The sequence below is a fragment of the Alexandromys fortis genome, unplaced genomic scaffold (genome assembly GCF_014885135.2).
Source record: "Alexandromys fortis isolate MF-2015 unplaced genomic scaffold, M_Fortis_MF-2015_v1.1 scaffold_94, whole genome shotgun sequence".
Lineage (NCBI taxonomy): Eukaryota > Metazoa > Chordata > Mammalia > Rodentia > Cricetidae > Alexandromys > Alexandromys fortis.
In genome coordinates, this window is record NW_026067979.1 from 875,099 (window position 1) to 898,712 (window position 23,614).

Below are 23,614 nucleotides of genomic sequence, written 5' to 3' on the forward strand. Positions count from 1 at the left end.
TCTCAGAGCCTGGTGTGGTGGGATTCCTGGCTTCTAGAGGAGGCATATTGTCTTGACTATTCGAGTTTGTGGTTTACACTAGGCCCTTGTGGAGATATGCCATGTAAGGTGCTTCTTGGTATGGATATTTTGCCTTGTCTTTGTTTGGGGGTATTCTGTTCTTTGATTGCTGTGCCCCATTGGATCCTAGGCAAGTGGGTGGCCCTGGGGTCTTGGTAGAAAGTACTTCCGTAGGTCTGCAGGTGACACAAAGGAATGGGATGGGCTAGGAGGAACATAGGGAAAGAGCTAGGGCACTAGGGCATGGAGATAGGGTGGGAAGAGGTGCTCCTGACACAGGCCATAACAGGATGAAAAGTAAACCTAGAGAGGCCAGAATGAATGCTGTTTGTTGAGACAGAACATCATGTAGCCCAGGCTGGCCTTGAATTCCAAATTCTCCTTCTTCTACCTCCCCAAGTGCTCGGATCACAGTGGACACCACCAGGCCCGGCTCTTTGTGTGCAGAGTAGTTCATCTGACCACGACTCTGAAAAGACTCACATCCACAGGCGAGCAGATTGTAGTTCTCAAGGAACTGATGATGGTAGCGTATGGTGCCCTGAGTGGCATAGAACAAAGCCAGCTCTGTGTTGAGTGAAGGCAGCTCAGAGGGAGAGCAAATGCCATCTGCCAGCCACATCCCGCCAGTGCCAGGACCTCAGTCTTGGCGTTTACTGTCCTCAGAAAAGAGTAAGCTCTCTAAAATAGAAATTAAAATGCAGATGAATGATTGAATAAATACATGGAATGAAGCATCCCTAAAAGGCTTTCTAGTCAGGGGAGTCTAGACAAGGAGGGCTTGGAGTGAATGGAGCAGTGCGCAAGGCAGGCAGTTGTAAGGTGACAGGGGAGCCATCTCAATTATAAGCCTTTATTATAGCAAACGTCTGTGGGTCAGGAGTTCAGCAGCAGCCCAGGACCACATTTCAGTGCAGAATGACATCAGAGATTCATTGCTTGAAGTGTGGCTCCCCGCACAGCTGAGTGCCCGAAGGACTCGCTGGGCTCCTCTGTGACCTTACCATATGGCAGACTGAGTCGCAGGCACCACCAGTCCATGCCGCTGTGGGACTGAGTGCAGTGGCCGTATGCGTGCAGATGGCAGAGCCTGGAGGTCGTGGGGTGTAGCCTCCCGGGGCCATCGTTGAAGGGGCTCTTCAGTGTAGACAGGAACGGTGAGAATATGAAACAAAATGGACCTGCGACCTTCCAAGGGAAGATTTGCCTGTCTGATGACTGCGCAGAAACTTCAGGAGAGATTCTTAGTGGGAGTTGTGTTGGTAGATGGAAGAACTACATAATAATGAGGAGAGGAAAGCTGTCTGGCTAAACAAATTTGGTTTAAGTGATTGAACAGTGGGATCCTTGAGAGCAAAGGGCCAGATGGGAAGTGTTTCAGGTTTTTGTGGGCCTCGGCATCTCTGTCAGAGAGCCTGGAGTTGAGAGTTTTTTTTTTAATTTATTTTTTTATTTTTTTCACAACCCTCTGAAAATAGCAGAGCTATTCCTGGCAGCAAGCTTGACTTGCCAGCCCCTGGCCTGGTAGAGTGTGCTCTAACCAGCAGCTACCACAGAACTTGAAAAGTACCCCAGAGAACCAAATGGCTTCTCCCAAGTGCTAATTACTACTGTATAGTCTCACAGTTGACTGCTCTTCCTGATGACTTAAAAGTTAACAAAAATTAAAAATACCCTTCCTGAATAAGTGAGCTCATGGCTGCAGCCTTAGATTCTCAAGCCTGCTCAACACCAGCAGCATCGTGGACCAGCCCTGAGCCAGGCCCAGGGGCCTGCTCTCTGCTCTGAGACCCACATAGCCCTTTGTTTTTTTTGTTTTGTTTTGTTTTGTTTTTCCCCCAAGACAGGCTTTCTCTGTGGTTTTGGAGCCTGTCCTGGAACTAGCTCTTGTAGACCAGGCTGGTCTCGAACTCACAGAGATCTGCCTGCCTCTGCCTCCTGAGTTCTGGGATTAAAGGTGTGAGCCACCACCGCCCGGCTACTCTGAGACCCGCACAGCCCTTTGGAGTGGGTAGTGTGTCCACGGTTCTTGCATGTTCAGCAGGCACAGGCCTACCTGAATTTTCTCAGATCCCTGTAAAGACCATACATCTGGCTCTTGCAGGACACCTCTTCCCTAACTCAAGTTCCCAGCACAATCCAGTTTCATATCCGGGGGATGCCAAGGTTCTGTATGGAATTGTTTGGAGCCTGGGGGTGTGGCTTACTGACATCACAGCAAAGAAAACTTATTTACGAAGGCTCAGCCCTAAAGGAGCCCATAGGTTGGAGAGAAAATGATAGAGAAAGGATACAGCAAACTCCCATATCCGAGCACTCAGGCTGCCTGAATGTGGGTTAAGTACAGACACAAAGGCAAACACCTTCCGAAGTCAGAACCTGTAGCTGCAGGTTTCTCTACCGATCACCAGTTCCTGAGTAACTACTCTGAGGCTTAATATTAATTACAAACTGTTTGGCCTATTAGTTCAGGCTTATTATTAACTAGCTCTCACAACTTAAATTAACCCGTTTTTTTACCACGAGGCTCGTGGATTGTTAGCTCACATCTTGTTCCTTTGCAGCTGCTGGCATCTTTCCTACTCTGCCTTCTTTCTTCTTGTATCTGTTTAGATTTCCTGCCTAGCTATATTCTGCCCTGCCATAGGCCAAAGCAGATTCTTAATTAACCAATGGTAATAAAACATATTCACAGCGTACAGAGGGGCATCCCCAAAAGCCCACTGGTTCAAATAGGTAAGTAGACACTCGTGTATGTGTGTGTGTGTTCAAGATTTGTGTTTTCATTTTATGTGTATGAATGTTTGCCTGCATGTATATCTGCACCACGTGTGTGCCTGGTGCCCAAGAGCCAGAAGAAGAGGGCATCCGATCCTTGGAACTGGAGTCACAGATGGTTAGGAGCCACCATATAGGTGCTAGAAACTGGGATCCTCTGCTCTTAAGAGCTGGGTCATCACCTCATCCTACAGATAGAATTTTACTATTGATTCCCAAGCCAAGTGGGTAGAGAAGCTTTTAAAATTAATCCCAGTGATTTTCTACAAGGAAGTCTGGCTGCACCGAGCAGCATCTTGTAACCCAGCTTGTAAGAGGGAATACCTTCTCTTGAATACCATTCGGCGACTAATGGCTAACATGGCGAGTGACAGTACCCAGTCACCTAGGATGCTTAACTCATCCCTTACTGCCAAACACACCCAATGACAGAACCTGAAAACTGCCATTATTCCTTCAACAACACACTGTAATAGCTATTTGTATAACACGCTGAATTAAGTATTAGTCATTTAGAAAATCTTAATAAAAATGTTGCAGGTTCATAGAAAACAAGCTGAGATGAATTGTCTTCGGAAGAATTTCCTGAGGACAAGTTTCAACACCATGGACACAGGCAGCCATAATGAGGCCCTGAAGGAGGGGAGCAAGTCTTTGGGCCCAAAGATGAGTTTCACTGAGAACAGTACCCATCAAGGGTCCTGAAGGGGAAGCCGTCATCCCCCTCCAGTTCAGAGACTCTGAGGACTGTAGCATCGAGCCACAGGCAGCATGAGCCCTGAAGGGAGACAGAAGCGGGGCTTGGGGGAGCTCCACACAACAAGAGCTAGCCTCCACACCCAGGAAGGACAGGCAGGAAAGCACCTGATAAAGATTGTCTTGGGCCTGGGTGTGGGGGCGGATGGGCTTGCTCACAGGTGTAGAGGGAGACCAGCGCTGGAAGCCTGGTAAGGTCCTGACATCAGTTCTGCAGGAGGCCTGCCCGAGTTCAGCGGGGTGGGGGGGGGGGGAGACAGCGGCTAGAGGCTCTGTAATCTGACATGACTTCTACTCTTCCACTTCGAGTAAAGGGCTTGAGGATCTGGAGGTTTGCATGTCACCCGAGATCCCCTGAAGATGGTCCTGTACAGACCACCCAGAGTTAACAAGCTCACAGGGGAACTATGGACTCTTCTGTTTAAACCATATATCCAGCTCTCTGGGGACAGTGTGCTTTTTGAGAAAACGAAGTATCCTAGCCACCGTTTATCCCAGCCATGCTGGTCAAAACGGCACCACAAACGCCTGCAGGAGGGCGAGAATGCACTGGGAGCCCTTTCCCTCGACATCCTGACCTGGAGAAAGGATGGACTCTGGGCAAGCATAATCAACTTCCTAAAACCAACAAAACAATCTTCCTACCAAGAAAGAGGCCAGAAGCGGAGCCAAGAAAGTGAGCCCACCGCCTTCCTGGCGCTCCTTTCCTAGTGTGAGCTGACTGCAAACCAGGGGAGGGTTGGGAACAACACCATGGCAGTGGGCCCAGCCCTAGCCTCCATCCCAGCATGATCTCCCACTCAGGGCTGTAGCCCACATGTTCTCTGAGTCTGCATTCAAGGGGCAGTGGCTGAACTCCCAGGCCTCCCAACCCTGCCAAGATTACGTCAGCGCTGTGGCACACCCTAGAGGCCCCCGTGGCTTCCCACACACACTATATTCTGTTTTGTGCCCCCATTTGGCTTCTAGTTTGTGCTTTTTTCAGTGGGGTTTGTTACTTGGGGGATCTATGGAACTCTTCTGTGGAGCATCCTGGGAGGCTGTCCTTCGCGATGTCTCTTCCAAGTACCTGAGGTACTGACTAGCTGTGGAGTGGGATGTGTGAGGCTGACATGACTGTATTTTTAGAGCTGACTTTTGCCTATTTTCTCAACTTAAAAATTAAGGCAGAACACTAAATCATAAAAATCTACTTTTATGCTGATGAGGTCCCTAAAGAAAGAGTTGTAGAATCCACTTCCAAACAAAGCAAAGGCTACAAACAAAACCCAACAACTTTACACAGAACTTATATTAAAAATGACTGGCTGGGTGGTGGTGGTGGTGCACGACTTTAATCCCAGCACTTGGGAGACAGAGGCAGGTGGAAACCTGTGAGTTCTAGGTCAGCCTGGTCTACAAAGCGAGTTCCAAGACAGGCTCCAAAGCTACAGAGAACCCGTCTCGAAAACTTAACCAAAGGAAAAAAAAAAGCAATGATTGCACGACCACACGCCCTAATTTGCATCACCTCGAAACGAGCATTACACACTTCTCGGACTGGTGTGACAGAAGATCCCCCCAACAGAAGCAATGTAAGGAGAGAAGTCTCTACCATAGTCCAGAGGAGTGCAGTCCACCTGGCTGCAGAAGTGAGGTGGTTTTTGTCACCAATCTGGAAGAAGACAGGAGTACCAGCGCTCTACTGACATTCTGTTCCCCCTTCTCTTACGTCTGGGGCCCTTGCCCATGGGACGAATGGTGCTGCCCACAGAGAGGGGAGGCGCCCTCACAAAGACACTAGAGTGTTTCTCCTTATTGCCCTAGGTGTTTCCTACTCCAGTCTAGCTGTCAATCAGCAGTCTATAACCATCTCAAAGTTAAAGAGCCATTCCCACAGAAAGAAACCTCGGTGTCCCACTGGGGCCCAACACTTTACAACGGTGACTGTGGCAAGAGGCCCTTAGTGACCTCAGGAGCTACAGGCCAGGTTTTCTGCAGGGACTTTTCAAGACATTGCTGCTCAGGGCTGGAGAGATGGATCAGCGGTTAAGAGCACTGGCCACTCTCCCAGAGGACCGGGGTTCAATTCCTAGCACCCACATAGCGGCTCATAAGTGTAACTCCAGTTCCAGGGGATCAGACACCCTCAGACAGACAGGTAAGACAAAAATGAACACTTTAAAAAAAAAAAGACTCTTGTTTAAACGTAGAAAGGAGACAGTCACAAAGATAGTTATGGTATAAACCCAAGTTTAATGAAAGAAGACAAACTTTCATAGGCATAGAAAAATTCTAGGTCTGTAAAAATTGTGATTTGACTGACAGGGAGAGCAGAGGTCTATACCAGTCAGCAGATTCAATACCTCTTTTTTAAACTGCAAGCAGGAATTGCCTATACATATATACACGTCTCTATACACATCTTTAGTGTTTTAAACCTTGGTTTGATGATGGTAGGAAGCCAGGCATGATGATGCTCACCTGTAATTCTGGTCCTTGAAAGGTGGAAGGGGTTCAAAGTCAGCCTCACATCCACGGTGAATTGAAGGCCAGATTGAGTTACTTATACTACTACAAGGAGAGGCCTGGCGGATCTCTGTGAGTTCGAGGCCAGCCTGGTCTACAGCAAGGGCTACACAGAGAAAAAGAAAACGACTACAAGAAACTCTAAGCCAGGAAGGAAAAGTGAGCTTGGGGGAAGGGTTTCAACCTAGGCCAGGAGCACACAGCCACCACTCAGAGCCAGCAGGACCATGGGAGGTAGAGGAGAGAAGTAGGCTCTTTCTTACATAGCAGCAGGTCCCCAACCTCTCCTGTTAGCCGGTAGAAGCTGAAAAGATGGCAGGGACCTGACAAGGACCCCAGTTGGGGCATGGTGGTGCACACCTGGGATTCCAGCACTTGAGATGCTGAGGCAGGAGTTTCAGGAAAACCCGGGTTCCAAGATCTGTCTCAACAACAACCAAAAAGAGCCAAGTATAGCAGCCCAAGTCTGTAATCCCAGCACTTGGGGAGATCAGGAGTTCAAGGTCATCTTCAGTTCCACAGCCAGTCTGATCTTGAAAATCCCAGTCACGGCTGGACCCTATAGTGGCCTCTGAAGAGCGTTCCACACCATTATTTTGGATATGGTACATGATGGGGACCCTGAGGGTCAGAAAGCAACTTCTTGTCCACCTTCTTCACAAAGGCGAGTGGAACACTATAAGGTCATGCGGCCACCAGGAACACAGCAGCCAGATCCCTGGGGAAGGTTTGGGGGAACCTACCCTGGCTTAGCTGGCAGGGCATGAGGAGAGGGGAGCTCTCCTTTGGTGAAGTGACTGAAGTCAGCAGGCGGAGGTGGCGCTCCTGCCAGGGGAAGCAGGCAAAAGCTTAAGACCAGCGCAGGGGCAGTGCAGCCCAGTCCTGTCCCAGCCCAGTGCTGTGGCGGCGTGGTACCTACTGCAGAAGCTGCCAGAGCAGGGCTCCCGACCACTCCCAGGAACCACAGCCTCGCACTGCTCGTGCCGGGGCCGATGCTGGACTGGGATACCACGGACAGGGAAGATTCCGGCAGTCCCAGCTCTTGCAGTCTTGACCGGAACCACTTCCGTCCGCACTTGCCTTTCCTCTTCCTTGTCCAGCCATTCTTCCTTCCTTCTTTTCTCCTTGACTCTTTTTGGTGCAATATCTGACTGAAGGTGGAGACAGCTTAGCTCTAGTTTACAAAGAAACAGAACCTGAGGACTCACCTCAGGCCTCCCTCCCTCCACACACAGCCCCCACAACAAGCTCAGCTCGGGTTGAGGCGAAGAAGCCTCGTCTCGGCCTGGGACTCAAGGTAAAGTTCTCTGGCAAACTTTGCTGACTTAGGAAAAAGCGAAACTGTCTTAAAGACACCTCAGACCCCACAGATTGTTGGCTGAGGGAAATGTGGGAGCAAACATGCGCATGCGCTGGGAGCGAGGGAGGGAAGCAGGCTGCAGCAGTCAGCAGCAGACAGGAAGTAAGGAGGTCCCGTCCTAAAGGGACTCTTCCTGTGACGCCAAGATGAATGCCAACCAATCAGTTGTCACCTTCCTGGGGGCTGAGGAAACCAAGGAACACACGTGCTGCTCCTTAAGGTAAGGGAAATGCTTTTGCCACCACAGGAACACAGCCCTGTAGCAGAACAATGGCTTGTACCAAGCGACTAAATAGGCACAAATTATACAAAGTATTCTTCATAGGAACATGTACAGACCCAGACCAGGAGTGGAGCTCAGAGATAGAGCGCTTACTCAAGTCAGCAGGTGTGAGGTCCCAGGTCCCATTATGCCCCAGCTAATAAAAATGATAACATTTTCAGCAAGTATAAATTTTTCCCCTAGACAAAACAACAACAACAAAAAACAAAACAACAACAACAACAAAAAAAAAAACCCTCAAGATTAAATCTGCCCATAACACTGTGGCCCAATTCATGGAGGCTCTTCATCAGCGGTGACCATCCTGAGGAATGTTCAGGAAGCCAGGTACTGAGACCTCAGGGCAGCAAATGCAACACTGCCTTCCTCAGACTCCAGCTGGCAACTGTTCAGGGATACCCCGGAAAGAAGTCTTGGCATAAACCCAGGAAACGAAAGCGGACAGACAGCAGGAAGCAGACAAACAAGCGTTCTCTCATGTACTGCATGCACACGGGTAATGAAAAGCCAGACTGTACCAGGTTAGGAAGTTACGGTGGTTGCCCCCGTGTGTCACCAGGCATGGGTGCAGACCTGTTAGCTTATGGCGCTCTCGGAATGTTCAATTATCCACTCGATGGCAGCCCAGCCCTGCAACAACACAGAAGGACTTCAGTTCTTGCTACGTGCACCAACCAAGTCACCAGCCTGCGACACAGAGAGACTGGGACGAACTTCACAGCAATAGGAACCGACTGGGACAGGTGCCTTTCCCCTCAGATCCTGGTCAGCCTTTCTGTTCCCACTAGAAAAACACAGGAATGTTGTGACCTTAGGAGCTCAACTACAAAGACCCCAGTTGTCAGGAGAACCAGACAGGTCACCACTTCCTTGCCCCCGAGGGCACCAGAGCCCCGTCCTGAGGTATCCACCTTCTTTGCATTGGAGGATATCGTGCTGGCCATTAGACTTTCCAGGTAGCTCCCGAGACTAATCCCCTTCACGGTGATGATGGCTTCCTGGGTGAGCACAGTCCTGCAGAAGAGTTGAAGTGAGGGGCTGGCTGACCCTGGGAAGGAAGCTCTGTCCACCCCTGCTGTTCAAGGACCCCATCCCAGGATGAGAAGACTCACTTTTCAGGATTCTCTGGATGAGGTGTGTACACCAACCTCTCATTCACAGACACCAGATTTGTGAGCGTGATCTTTAAAAACAAAACAAACACACATAAAAAATTAAAAAATAGGCCCAGCAAGGCAGTGGTGGCATACACTTTTAATTCCAGCATTCAGGAGGCAGAGGCAGGCGGATCTCTGTGAGTCTGAGGCCAGCCTGGTCTACAGAGTGAGTTCCAGGACAGACAAGGGCTACACAGAGAAACCCTGCCTCGAAAAACATATGTATACATACATATATGCATACACATGTCAATTCATAACTGGCTTTAGGTTTTAATTTTCTTGTATTTCTTTCCAAACCATCTACACTTCCAGTCCCAAATTAGCACTTATGAAAGCCAGAGAAACGAAATATCCTGTGCCCCCTCCCCTCTACACTGTATGCTAGGGAAGCACTGGGCAGCTCCTTCTGGTGATTATTTTATTTTTTTTAGATTTATTTATTTATTATGTATACAATGTTCTGCCTCCATGTGTCCCTGCAGACAGAAGTTGGCACCAGATCTTATTACAGGTGGTTGTGAGCCACCATATGGTTGTTGGGAATTGAACTCAGGACCTCTGGAAGATCAGTCAATGCTCTTAACCACTGAGTCTTCTCTCCAGCCCTCCTTCTGGTGATTATTGATCCCTCCCTCCCCATGGAGGGATCGGCCTTCAAGGCACTCACACAGAGTCAAGCCCCACCGGCAGCTGAGGGACAGACAATCCATTGGTAGTGTCCATGACAACAGTAGTGAACACTCCAGCCCATTTGCCATGCTGGATTGGGGATCCTGGCTCTGGACTGGGTGTGTTAGAGCTTGGGATTCACGCAGAGGCTTCAGCAGCCTCATCTCCAATCCTCCTTCCTGTCAGCCAGCTGACTTACTGTCGTATTTGCTACTAAAACCTACCTAGACCAGCAAGATAGCTCAGAAGATAAAGGTGTTTGTCACACAGCCTAGCAACCTGAGTTTGATTCCTAGAACCCAAGTAAGCAGGAAAGGACAGAACTGACTTAAAAATTTTTTAGATTTATTTTATTTTACATGTATGAATGTTTTGCCTGTGTGCATGTATATGCACCATGTGCCTGGTACCTACAGAGGTCAGATGAACTTATTGAATCCTTGGAACTGGAGTTATAGATGGTTGTGAGCCACCATATGGGTGCTGGGAAATGAACCCCGGGCCTTTGCAAAAGCAATAAGTACTTGTCACTGGTGAACCATCTCCCCAGGCCCTGTATATGCCCTTTGGTGGGTGCAATGGGGAGCTTAAAGGTTTCTTTGTGGAGTCCTGGCTGTCCTGGAACTCACTCTATAGACCAAGCTGGCCTAAAACCCAGAGGTCTACCTGCCTCTGCCTTCTAAGTGCTGGGACTAAAGGCACGTACCACCACACTTAGCTCTATATATGTATGTTTAATTAAAGAAGTAAGAGAGAAGGGGAAGTGGCTGTTACATTTTATTTTGTCTACTTACTTATTACATGTTCATGCGTGTAGGTGAGCATGCCACAGCACACAAGTGAAGATCAAAGGGGAGTCTGGAGGCCGGTTCTCTCCTTCTTCTCCCATGTGTGTTCAGGGGTTGAACTCAGGTCCTACGCCTTAGCACCAAGTACTTTTATGCACTAACCATCACTCTAGCTTCAAAAATGGCCACTAAGGAGCAGGGGATGGAGTTCAGTGGTAGAGGGCTTACCTACTACACGAGTCCCTGAGTCCCTCAAGCATGGGACAAGCAAAGCAAACAATGGCCACCAACTAGGGTATGATGGCATGGAGCTGGAGCCCCAGGTAAAGTACAGGGACTCTGGAGGCTGAGGCCAGAGAATCACTTGAGCTTAGGAATTTGAGGCTAACCAGGTTAACACAGTGAGACCCTATTTCAAACACCACTAGCAGTATCTCTACTGTAGGAGACACAGAGATCCTCGAACTCACAGATAAGCACAAGGGAGCCAGGCATGTTACACACACAGGGTTGTCTCTTCAAAGAGAGAGATGCTGACCTACTTTCCACCTAGAAGACTGGCAGTGGACATGGGTGATAGCCTGGTGTCTTTTGTGCCATCTGTATGGCTGAGACCACACCGGATCCTCCTCCTTAGCTTGAGCCTGTGTTCTCAGTTAATCTACAGAACCCATCTTTATGGAAGATGCCACTTGTACTTCACAAAGGGCTTCCATGTCGTCATGCCTTAAGTTTTGTTGTGCACACGGGACCGAGTTAAGCATGACCAGAAAACTTTTCACCAAATTGTGCTGTGCTTAAACTATCTGGGGTCCGGCTCTCCGAGTCTGAATCAACACCAGCTACCGAGCGGTGCTGAACTTGCCTCTCACAGACTGTCACTGTGCTGGCCAAGGTGTTCGCAGACACACACACACACCCTGCTGTGATGTGACTCAGGACACGTGCTGGGGGCTATTTGGCTTGATCGTGTCTGTTGCTTTTTCTGACTCCTCGCCCACACTTTGTGAAAGTTGTGTGTATTTTGCCTTAGTCCTATTTGTATAAATATATGAAAATTATACACAGATATGGGCACCATAATGCTCCTATGTAGATTGACATTATGCAACATTCAAATCAGGGTAGGTAATGACTAATCCCAGGACTAGGAAGGCAGAGACAGGTGGATCTCTGGGAGTTCCAGGCCAGTCTGGTCTACATAGTGAGACCCTGTCTCAAAATACACAATTAAAAGTAAAATTCAAAAGTCAGGGTAAATATATCTGTTTCCTCAAATATTTACAATTTCGTGGTGAAGACATTCCAAATATTTTCTTCCAGTTCTTGTTAGCTGGGCATGGTGACACACATCTGAAGGACATCTATGCATTCAAGGCCAGCCTGGTAGTCATAGGATACTCTAGGCCAGCTAGGGCTACATAGTGAGACCCTCTCTTATTCTTCTCCTTCTTCTTCTTATATGTAAAATACACAGTCATCCAGGTGTGCAATAATACACCCAGACTCAGTTTTCTTATCTAGCTGGTTATTGCCCTTTTCTTTCTATTTTATTTGTTTATTTGCTTATTTTGAGGAAGGGTCTCACTATGTAGCTGTCTGTCCTGGAACACACCATGCAGATCAGGCTGGCCTCAAACTGAGCTCTGCCTGGTACACACACCACCACCTATTCTATATGTTGATTATACTTGAATAAAAAGACTAGAAAAAGGTAGGTGTGGCGTAGCCTCAGCACTCCAGAGGCTTGGCAGAGGGATTACCGTAAGTTTAAGGCCAACCTGTGATATCCAAAGAGTTCCAGGCTGACCTGGGGTATAGTGAGACCCCTGTCTAAAAGCTTTGCTTGTAAAGATAAAACGCCACTAAATAAATTCAAATCACCTACTAAAAACAAGCATACCTCGAGCAAAAGGCAAGCGGGAATACAATTTAAGGGAGGCATTAGCGCCACCGTCAAGAAACATTTAAGCGCCTTTCTCATCTTAGACCTCTGCTTACATTGGTGGAACACAGCTCCATCGTCCTTGCAGCCGGATCCACGACAGAGCGCTCTTTGATGTATGTCAAGGTCCTGTTGGCTCCCAAAATCTAGGAGACAAAAGAAAACTACTATAGCAACATGTCCAGTTACTCATTTCTTCACACGAAATGCTCTTTACCTGCGGATATAGCAGTGGGCAGAAGGGTCAAACCCCTGGCAGACATTAGAGAACGGACTTAAGAGTTTAACACTTGATAGTAATCAATGTTCTGACAAATATTAAACCAGGGAACCCCGGGGATCCCGAGAAGGGAGGCTTCTCTGCCGGCAAGAGCTCTGAAGGAAAGACTCAGCCTGCAGGATTCTATGTCACAACCTGACATAGGATCCAAGAGGGGCAAACGGGCCACAAGGAGACAGCAGGAGATGCTAGGGCCATGTAAGGATCTGCGCTCTGAGTGGACCGGAAGCCAGCGTGCAACCATGCAGGGCAAAACTGTCCCGGCTGTTAAATTCCCACAGCTCTCCACCGACCCCACCCCACCCCCATCCCTGGCTCTAAGAGCGAGTGTGTCTACCTGAAGTTCCTCTGTGAAGGTCTAACTGAAGCATTACAAAATAGGGGGTTCTAGGCCTTGACAGATGTCACTGAAGAAAGGTCACCCAGCTCACTTATCCCAGAGTGACTAGTGTGCTTCCCAAAAAGCGGAATGGGACCCGTGGACAGCCCAAGGAGAAGAGGACGCAGGACTGCGGGGACCTTGCCCAGTCGTTCGTGGCATCCCTTAGCAGTAAGGGCAGACGGCCACGCAGGGAGACTCACCGCTCGCACGAGGCTGGGCAGCCCCCACTCAGTACTGAGCAGGCGCAGACTGTGCAGGCGCCCAAAGCCGTCCACGCTGCGCTCCAGCACGTCCACGCCCACCACGCACGGGTTCATCGGGTTTGGGTACTTCCGCATGGCAGCCTTGATCACCGTGTCCCAGGGATGGCTGGCAAGAGAACACAATCAGCAGAGTAAGTGGTCCTGAGGCTGAGAATCCGGGGTTCTGTCTGAGCCCCAGGTCCGTGCTGGGCCTATGCAGGGCCATCGAGCCTAGCTCACCTCGGGGTTTTCCTCTCCTTGCTCTCCTCCAGCCCACAGGAGGTAGAAGCGTTTTGTGGGGACTTAGCAGTAGTGAGACAGGCCTCCTTGTCTGCATCTTTCTAGAAAAACACAGGCGGGAGCATCTAACGAGTCATTTGCCTGCAGAAGCTGCAAGTGCACAGAGCACTCTCTGCCACTTTGAGGCAGATGAGGAGTTGGACAGAGACCACTCTCAACAGGCGGAGTCCCAGCTATACACCGAAGTGTGGTGCAACTGAGTCAGATTCCAAAGGAAGGGAGGCCTCTGCTGGCACCCATTCTAGAACAGTCCCAAGCATCCATACCAGAGTCTGCCTGGAACCACAGAGAGCAGGTGGAAGGTTGAACACCGGCCTCCATGCTGTATTAGAGTCTTCTAAAGGAAGAGAACTGATAGAGTGTATGTGTGTAATATATATGAATCATTTTATTATATGTGCTGCATATTATATATTAGATATATTTATTCTAAAAACATTATGATTTATAAATATTATAATAAAATAGTATAATATATATATAGCTCACTATCTGTGTGAGCCTGGATTTTATACACACACCTCAAACAAGGCAATATGTTAAAAAACACTGTTGCAAAGGTAGATAAGAGAATCAAGCTACAGAAACCCAGAAATCATGGATATTATTTTTCAAGTGCCAGCTCTCCAATTTTTGGAAAATGCAGTTGTTAAGTTTTTATTTTTTATTATTGAGAGAGGGTCTCATATATGCTCAGCTGGCCTTGAACCTCTGATATAATATAAATAGAATATCTATCATATATAGTACAGTCCCAGTCTGGTGCTGAAGGCCTGGAGGACCCTGAGAGCTGCTGGTCTTCAGGCTGTGCAGGAATCCTAGAGAACTGGTGCTGATGTCAGTGAAGGGTTGCCTTAGCAACAGGAAGGAGGAACTTGCCAGCAGGAATGAAAGCAGACAGAATGCAAAGCTTCCTTCTTCCATGCGCTTTGATCTGTGTGGCCATAGGGTGAATCTTCCCGCTTCAAAAACCTCATCATGAAAATCCCACGCAGGTTTACCCAGCAGTTTACACTTGAGTTGATTTGAGATCCAGTGAAATCAACAACCAAGAGCAGTCATCACCTTAGGCAAAGCAGGATGGTAGAAACTGATGCCCAAGATTTGCCTAAATCATCCAGGGAAAAGGCCAGTGGTTGTTGGGGGCTGTGGACCCCCAGACCCTGAATTTCCTGTAAACAACTTGCTATGCTTGCAGCTGCTCTGAGCAAAACTTGTTTTCCTGTGTTTGCAGCTGCTCTGAGCACGAGACCCTCTGGAGTTCCTGATGGCAGGAGAGTGGTTTCTGGTGAGTTTGGCTGGGGCGTGGCTATTAGTTAAGGATCCCTAATATAAGCTGCCCCTGAACACAATAAAGGGGGCATTCTTATTTCAAGGATGACCTGTGTCCCCATGTCTCTGTGTATACGTATGTGTGTCAATCTCCAGGCCCCTTGCCCGAGACTTGTGAACCGTACCGTAGCGTGTAGTAGCAAGTACAAGTGGTGGGGATGCGCGGGAAACCAAGCAAGCTGTAGGAGGACCAGTTAGCTCAAGAGACCCACCATGCGTACAGGACTCTGTTCTTATTTTCCATGTCTGCTTATTTCTAAAAGTTGTAGAGTTAAAGGTTTAGGGTAGGGTGGCTAAGAGGTAGTCACAGGGCCAATAGCTCAGCTATACCCTACCTCCAGCGGGTTCCGGGGTTCCGAAGATCGAAGATCTCGAAGATCGTGGGTCATCCCCTGGGGGCTCTGGACCCTTTTAGGAGGTGGTTGTCACAGCGTGACTGGGACTTTACAAGCTCTCTCTCTAGTCCTATCAACATTTACAGCGATGGCTCTTAAAGCAGTGGGGGAAAAGTGCTGGGCTCTCCCAGCAATGCAGGCCAGGCTCCAAACCACAGCCTGGTCACGGCTGCTCACACAGGCACTCAGGGAAACAGCTCAGGATTCTCTTAGGAGTTAAGTGATGAAATGGCAGAGTGGTTAATTTTATCATCCCTTGACCTCTGAGGACTCTCTGACAATCTGCAAAAGAACAGTCTGTGTGCCAGAAATACTTCTGCAGACAAGCCGCTCTCAGGCTGCCCTGGATAGATCAGGCTGTTGTGTGGGGAGCCCACCCAGCTCCCCACTGCCGCACCCCCTGCTCCCCGCCGCCGCCCACCACCCACTGCGTGCCCTTGGGAGGACAATGCACAAACGGTTTTATCAGACTTGGGGACCTGGCAGGTATTTTCTGGGAAGTTAAGGAGTGAGTTGTTGAAATAAGAGCGGCTGCGGGGCTGCGTCCCCAACACCCTGGCCGCTTGGCTAGCTCATGCCCAAAATAACAACACACAAACTGTATTCATTTAACTGCTTGACCCATTTCTACCTAGCCTCTTCTAGGCTAATTCTCACATATTAATTTAGCCCATTTCTAATCATCTGTGTAAGCACCCCAAGGTGCGCTTACCGGGAAGAGTCTAGTCTCCGTCCATCCTGGCGTCTCTGCTCCAGAGTGCAGAGCTGTCCCGGGTCTCTCCGGGAGCAGAGCAGAGTCTGACCTCACTTCCTCTTCCGCCCAGCATCCTATCCTGTTTATTCCGCCCACCTATCTTTTAACCTATCAGGGCCAGCAGTTTCTTTATTGCTCAGCCAATGAAATCAACAGATTGATGTATGACACTCCCACATCAGTGAGTGAGCCCGTCACTACTTTGTAAGAACTCTCTCTCTCTCTCTCTCTCTCCCTCCCTCCCTCCCTCCCTCCCTCCCTCCCTCTCTCTCTCTCTCTCTCTCTTTTTTTTGGTCAAAGCAGCGAAGGGAAGGGACAAAGACTCATCTTTTCCAACTCCCCGTCTGGGTGAGGCTGGACTGTATCCACCTCAATGGAGGCAATAGATTGCAAAATACAGGACGCAGAGGTGGGTAAGAGAATCAAGCTGCAGAAATCCAGAAATCATGGATATTACTTCTCAAGTACTAGGCCTCCAGTGTTTGGAAAATGCAGCTGTTAAGTCTCTAATTGTTGAGAGAGGGTCTCGGGGCTGGAGAAATGGCTTTTAGCAGTTGAGAACACTGACTGCTCTTCCAGAGGTCCTGAGTTCAATTCCCAGCAACCACATGGTGGCCCACAACCATCTACATTGGAATCTGATGCCCTCTTCTGTCATTCAGGCATCCGTGTAAAATAGAGCAGTCATACGCATAAATAAATACATCTTTAAAAAAGACAGAGGGTCTTATATATGCCCAGCTGGCCTTGAACTCCTGAATTTCCTGCCTCACCCTGCCAAATGCTGGGATTACAGGCATGTACCACCACATCAAGTTTATGGTGTTGGGGACTGAGGGCAAGGTTTCACACATTCTAGGGAAGCGTTCTACCATCCTCATCCCGATTTTTACTTTAAATTGTGAACCCGATAGGCTTAACACGAGGTATAGTAGCATATGACCGATCATCTAAGTACTCAGGAAGTGGACACAGGAGGATCAGAAATTCAAAGTCATCCTCAGCTACATAGCGAGCCAGCCAGGACAACATGAAACCCTGTGTCCAAAAAAAAAAAAGTTTATTATTGTTCTTTGCAATGAATTAATATTTTAAAATTTGAACTGAAATTTCTTTTATTTTCTTTGGATTTTCTTGAGACAGGGTTTCTCTTTGTAGCTTTGGAATCTGTCTTGGAACTCACTCTGTAGACCATGCTGGCCTCAAACTCACAAAGATCTGCCTGCCTCTGCCTCATGAGTGTTGGGATTAAAGGCCACTACCACGTGGCTCAATTGAAATTTCTAATGACAACAGAATTGGTTGGTTATTTGGAGGATTTTGGGGGAGGGAGGGGTTAAGACAGGGTTTCTCTGTGTAGCAGTCCTAGCTGTCCTGGAACTAGCTCTTGTAGACCAGGCTGGCCTCGAACTCACAGAGATCCACCTGCTTCTGCCTCACATGTGCTGTGATTAAAGGCGTGGACTACCACTGCCCGGCTGGTTGTTTTTTAAGATAGAGTCTCTGTACATAGCCGAGGTGTGCCTAAAGACTCTCTTTCCTAAGTGATGGGTTACAGTATACATGGCTTTCAGATTACAAGTGCTATGCCGGTAGACATGGCTCTCTGATATTGTAAAAGATATAATCAAGGACTAGAGAGATGGCTCGGTGGTTAACAGCACTAGCTGTGCTTCCAAAGGTCCTGAGTTCAATTCCCAGCACTCACACAGTGGCTCACAACTGCCTATAATGGGATTTGATGTCTTCTTCTAGCATACATAAAAAAAAAAAAACCACATAAATAAATAATTTTTTAAAAAGATACAATAAACGTAAACCAAAACTGAGGGCCTCAATATTTTTAAGAGTGTAAAGTAGTTCAATGACCGAGCAGCCTAAGACCTGCTGGCTTAAGCGGCCCCTTGGTTGGTCACTCTGACAAATACCCCACAGAAACCATCCAAAAGAAGGAAACATTGACTCTGGCTCATGGTTTTAAAGGCTTCAGTATGGTCACGTGTCTCTGCTGCTCCTGTGCCTGCGATGAGGCAGAACATAACAACAGAGGAACCAGAGTACAGTGCAAAAGCTCACCTCAAGACAGACAGACAGGAAGCCGGAAGGAATAAGAGGAGGGGTCAAGGCCAAGGCATCACCGTTCAATGACACGGCCCAAACCAGGTCCCAACTACTTGGTTCCACCATTTCCCATTATCAGTGTATTACACCACTGGTTAGGTCAGAGACCTCAGGAGCTAACTGATGTCCTATGGCAGTGGGTTCGCAACCTGTGGGTCATGACCCCTTTGGGGTCTAATGACCCTTTCATAGGGGTCACCTAAGACCATATGCATATCAGATATTTACATTACGATTCATAACAGGTACAAAATTAGTTATAAAGCAGCAATAAAAATAATTTTATGATTGAGGGGGGGCACCACAACATGAGGAATTGTATTAAGGGGTTGCAGCATTAGGAAGGGTGAGAACCACTGTATGGAAAAGCCCTCGCAAACATACCCAGGGGTGTGCCTCACTAATTTCCAGGTATCTCTCAATCCAGGGTGACAGCCAATATTGATCATCACAGGCAGTAATTATAGCAGAAACATGTGTCCTTTCCATAAGAGACAGGGCAAAGTATAGCATATTCATAAAGTGAGCGATTACACAGCTAGACAACCAAGCTATATGTATTATCAGTTTATATCCATAGACATATATCTCAGCTTGGACAGATCTCACAAACACACTCTTGGAGGAAAAAGAAACTGCCAAAAGATCCTTACAAGATGATGTCACTGATTTCTATTGGGAAAAACAAACCATAGTATTTGGATTTGTACATAAACATACATACATGTAGTCACATGGCTTTCGGCACAAACCTTTGGAATGATGTTCACCATTTACCATCTTGGCTGCCTTTAAAAAAAAATAAAAGAGGCAAAACTGAAGGGGAAAGTGGACATTTTCAGCTACCTGGACAGTTAATTCCTCTCTCCAGCTTTTGCCTAGAAAGCAAGCTAGCTATTGGTCCGTCTCCTCAAAGTTCCAGGGCCTGTGCTGATGGCCTGCCAGAGGCCAATTGCTGCCCCTACTCTGGAAGGACATCTGCTCTCTGTATGAGCTTCCTCCCTATGAACAGTGGCAGACACTGGCAGAGTACCTGGGATACAAAACAAAGAACTGACACAAGCTACCACATGGGTGAACCTCAAAAAAAAAAAAAAAAAAGCTTTCCAAAAGAAACCAGAACCAGCCTGGTCTACAAGAGCTAGTTCCAGGACAGGCTCCAAAACCACAGAGAAACCCTGTCTCGAAAAACCAAAAAAAAAAAAAAAAAAAAAGGAGGAAAGAAAGAAAGAAACCAGACCCAGAACACCACATATTGTATAACTATTTATATAAGATATCCCCCACATACACCACAACATTAAAATGGGTGGTAACACATTAGAGATTACAAAATTACAAAACAATAGAATTTAAAAAAAAAAGGACAGACTGCAAAAATGGTCAAAAATGTCAACACTGTTTTCAGAATCAACATTTCGGGACCCTTAGAGCAGCTCTGAGGGGCCAAGACAATACGCTGACTTCCCTGTACTGAATGCCTTTCCTCCCCTCTCTGCATTCAGACAGTAGAAATTATGCCTGAATCTCGGGGGAACCTCCTTCAGAAAGGCTGCAAACTTTACCTAAAGAATACATACCACCCGTTCTAAGGTTCCATTTTTAAAAGTTTTTTTTTTTCTTCAAGGATGGATTTTGTGGTGGAATACTTTTCTAGGAGGCTCGAAACACTGGGTTTGCATTTCCAGCACCATCAAAAAATAAAAATAAAGAAGTCAGAAGTTCTGAAGCCAGGCAATACGTTTTTATTAAAATGTTACACTTTAAAAGACAACGGATAACAAATTCTGTTTCAAGCAGTTTTCCCACTCCCCCGCCCCCGCTCACAACGAAACGATTCTCTAGACAGGATCAGAAATTCTCAAGATTCTTTTTTCTTGAAAATATATTAAAACACTCGATGACAAGGTGGAAGGTGCCCTTGGGTCAGGAAAACCTCTAGTTCGGGGTTTCTCCGGGGTCTTTGAAGCGTTTGTGTGCACAGGTATTCAGGACCAAACGCCCCAAATGCCTCCCTCGCATCTAGTCTTCCCCCAGATTGAAGCCCTTCGAGCATCATCTGTAACACCCGATGCGCAACTCCAGCCGGTTCGCAACACCCCCGCGGCGCCGCTTGCAGCCTGCACAGGCTGGCTGGGGATGGGAATGGGGATGGGGAGGCCTGCGTCTCCCACCTGCCTCCCGCTCCCCTTTCCGTGATCCCGGACCCGGAGTGCCTGCCTCTCCCGGATCCCCGCCCCTTCCCGAGGATGCGCGTGGCTCCGGCCTCGTCCACGCATTCCCCAGCGCAGCCCTCAGCCCGCTCACCCGAACACGTGCTCCGAGCTCCAGATCTTCATCGCCGCAGCCGCAGGCCCTAGGCGCGGGCTCGGCGCTCTGCGGGATGCTGCGCGACGCCGCGAGGGCGGGGCGCCTGCTGGACCGCCTCTTCCATCACGTGGCCGGCGCTGCAGCAGCTAAAAATAGGGACGTGGGAGGCGGGTGGTACTCAGAGCAACGCTGCGGCAGGGACTTGCAAATGGCAGCGCCAGGCTCTTTGAAGCCGGCCAAATTGTTCTTCTGCCCTTTCCAACCACACGGGAATGTTGTGGACAAAGCAGACTGCCAATTCAAAATAAAGAGTCTGGGTATTGAATAAGCTTGAAACCCCAGTGACTGGAAGCGTCACAGGCAGCCCAGTAGAGAGACTACAAGGACAGGTCCCTTGCCCCTAGGAAGCAGAAGCAGCGGGTTCTACGAATGCTTTCGGCATAAGGTATGTGTGGTGCCGCAGCAAAAGGCTTGAGGACAAAGGCAGACTTGGTCCTAGAGTTACCGGTAACTGGAGCGCGGCTCTACTGGAGCTAATTGCCTTTATGCTGTAACACAAAACAGTTCTCGCCTCAGAAGGAGTAAAAGACCCAGTTTGTTTTTGAGCCCAGTATGAGTGATCATGATCCAGGAACAAGGCCTGAGGTTGCCCTGAAGACATGTCTCACCAAGAATGTGGTTACACAAAACTGTTAGTTACAGAACAAAGAAAGTCACAAATCATGGCCTTTATCAAGAAGCCATAGCCATCAGAGCAAGTTGGGAACTTGGCTATAGGCCTTAGATGATAGCATTCTTAGCATTTGGTGAAAAGTCAGTGGTCTGCTGTGGATTGTACTGTAAAGGTTTTGGTAGGCAAAGCTATTTGATCGGACACGTGTGTGGGCGGTCTTCAGAAGGGCTGTATAGAAAGGGCTGTATATAGGGTTGCTGGATGGGTATGGCAGCCCACATGTGATCTAAGCTTACTGGAGGTAGACATAGAATCTAGCAAGCAAGGCGGCTAGCCAGACTAACAACAAGCTACAGTTTAGCAAGAGATTCCATACACATACATACATACATATGTATCTTCACACACACGTGCCCACACACATGCAGCTATGAGAGTGAACACCACACACACACAAACAAAAAAAGATAAAAAGGTATTAAAACTAGCACAAGATAATTTGGACTCTAATCCAGTTTGAGGCTGGCCTGGAACTCACAGAGATCCACTTACCTCTGCCTCCTGAGCGCTGGGATTAAAGGTGTGTGCCACCACTGCCCGGCCACATTCATTTCTGGAGTTCTCAGGTTATCCCATCTTACAGAAAGAGCTAAGGCCTGCTTGAACCTGACCCACAAGCTCTGTACCAAATCACTTCTCAGTGAGGACGGCTTCAATGTAATCTTCCTGCTTTGCAACCACCAAGACCAGCAACTAGATCTGATGGGAGAGGGAACTAGAGGGTCCATCTCTTTATTTTGTTTTTGTTTTGTTTTGAGACACAGTCTCGCTGTTTAATGCTGGTTGGTCTGGAAATCTCTTTGCAGACCTCTGTGGCCTGAAACTTGCGGCAATTCTTGTGCCTCTGCTTCCCAAGTGCTGGGATGGCAGGAGTGAAGTCCCACATGGGTTCTAGCTTAATTTTAGTTGCTCGTATATTCCACAGTTCATGGAAGAGGTTCTCGAAGCACCTGTGCAGCTAAGATCACCCAGCCCACCAAGGCTGCTCAGCCCTACATCCTACTTCACTGACCCTCTCTATTGCATTAAAGGCACAGTCTCCTGATCGCTCCCTCGCCTTCCCGTTTCCTTTGTGCATCCCCCTCTTCTTTCTCTGTGCCCTCCCTGGGAACACATCCATTGACTCCCAAGCCTGCATCTCTGTGGTGGCTAGTTTTATGTCAACTTGACACAAGCTAGAATCACTGGGGAAGAGGAAGCCTCAATTGGGAAACTCCTCCATAAAATGGGGCTGTAGGCAAGCCTGTAAGAGCATTTCCTTAATGAGTGATTGATGGGGGAGGGCCCAGCCTACTGTGGGTGGTGCCATCCCTGGGCTGGCGGTCCTGGGTTCTATAAAAAAGCAGGTTGAGCAAGCCATGAGGAGCAAGCCAGTAAGCAGCACCCCTCCATGGCCTCTGCATTAGCTCCTACCTCCAGGTTCCTGCCCTGTTTGAGTTCCTGTCCTGACTTCCTTCAGTGATGGCCAGTAAGTGTAATCTGCATAAACCCTTTCCTCCCCAAGTTGCTTCTGGTCATAGTATTTCATCGCAGCCATAGTAACCCTGAATAGGACAATCTCCATGCCACATTTCCACCAAGCTTTCTTCTCACTCCCACGGCCTGGAGGATTATAACCTCCCAACAGGTTCCAGGCACCGTATTCCTTGGGCTCGTTTCTCTTCAGTGCTGCTGTTGGGACCTGGAATATCCAAGGTCTCCAAGCTAGAGACATGTAGTCTGTCTTAAAGCCAGCTGGTCATGGTCTTTGGGGATTTACCTCTTGCACAGGATGCTAGCCCACTCCTCCACCCCCATCTTAGAGGAATCAGCAAGTCTGGGGCCAAGGTTGGCCCCCTCTTCGTGAACTACTTTCCTCTAAGCCTTAGAGCCTTTACCCAAGAAAGGAGCAGGCTGGCCGCAGCCACCCTCAAGGGCAGGTGATAATGGAATGAAGCCACAGAACCGGCTTTCTGCAGGGTGACCTGCCAGCTGTCATTGCCCTGCCTCCGGACTGCACCCTAGCCCCGTCCACTTCCTCCTCCTGACCGGTCTCACAGCCTCCTATCAGGCTGCCTGAATAAACGGTGCCACCTCGTGCCAGACAGCTGTGACTTGTCCTTGAGAACCTGTCTCCATGCCTCCATAGGGAAGACCTGCAGTCCTCAGTACTGCCCTTGGGTGCCCCTCCCCACTCCCAATGCTCAGAGCCGTCTGCACCTCTGGCCTTTAATCACTAAGCTCTGTGGTCAGTCTCTCCTACCAGACTCACGCTGACTTGGGGCCAGTTTCCAGGCCCGCTCACAGGCCTCTTGAGTGGGCTTTTCTGGGACAAGATTCAGAAATTGTACTTTTGCCGGGCAGTGATGGTGAACGTCTTTAATTCTAATACTTGGGAGACAGAGGCAGGCAGATCTCTGTGAGTTTGAGGCCAACCTGGTCTACAAAGCAAGTTCCAGGACAGCCAAAGAAATCCTAT

General features: G+C 48.5%; 1 protein-coding gene and 1 non-coding gene across 8 annotated transcripts; both read right to left on the minus strand.

Moving 5' to 3' along the window:
* Positions 1-5,815: 5,815 nt before the first annotated feature.
* On the minus strand, positions 5,816-20,520 carry Prelid3a (PRELI domain containing 3A). Of its 7 annotated transcripts, none has more exons than XR_007594588.1 (8): positions 20,421-20,520; positions 13,170-13,338; positions 12,364-12,453; positions 8,858-8,928; positions 8,657-8,759; positions 8,264-8,375; positions 7,022-7,253; positions 5,816-6,927 (listed from the first exon to the last, which is right to left on the minus strand). XR_007594588.1 is itself a non-coding variant. In XM_050157906.1 (7 exons), the coding sequence occupies exons 1-6, from the start codon at positions 20,450-20,452 to the stop codon at positions 8,322-8,324; spliced, it is 519 nt and encodes a 172-aa protein (XP_050013863.1). In that variant the 5' UTR covers positions 20,453-20,520; the 3' UTR covers positions 5,816-7,249; positions 8,319-8,321. The 7 variants fall into 7 exon arrangements, 2 of the variants coding, with proteins under 2 accessions (XP_050013863.1, XP_050013862.1); XR_007594589.1 differs by having other exon boundaries at positions 7,018-7,253; XR_007594585.1 differs by having other exon boundaries at positions 5,816-7,249.
* A 1,230-nt stretch (positions 20,521-21,750) lies between these two features.
* On the minus strand, positions 21,751-21,880 carry LOC126511129 (small nucleolar RNA SNORA61). The gene has a single exon (XR_007594610.1). It is a non-coding gene; the product is annotated as a small nucleolar RNA SNORA61 (small nucleolar RNA).
* Positions 21,881-23,614: the final 1,734 nt, after the last annotated feature.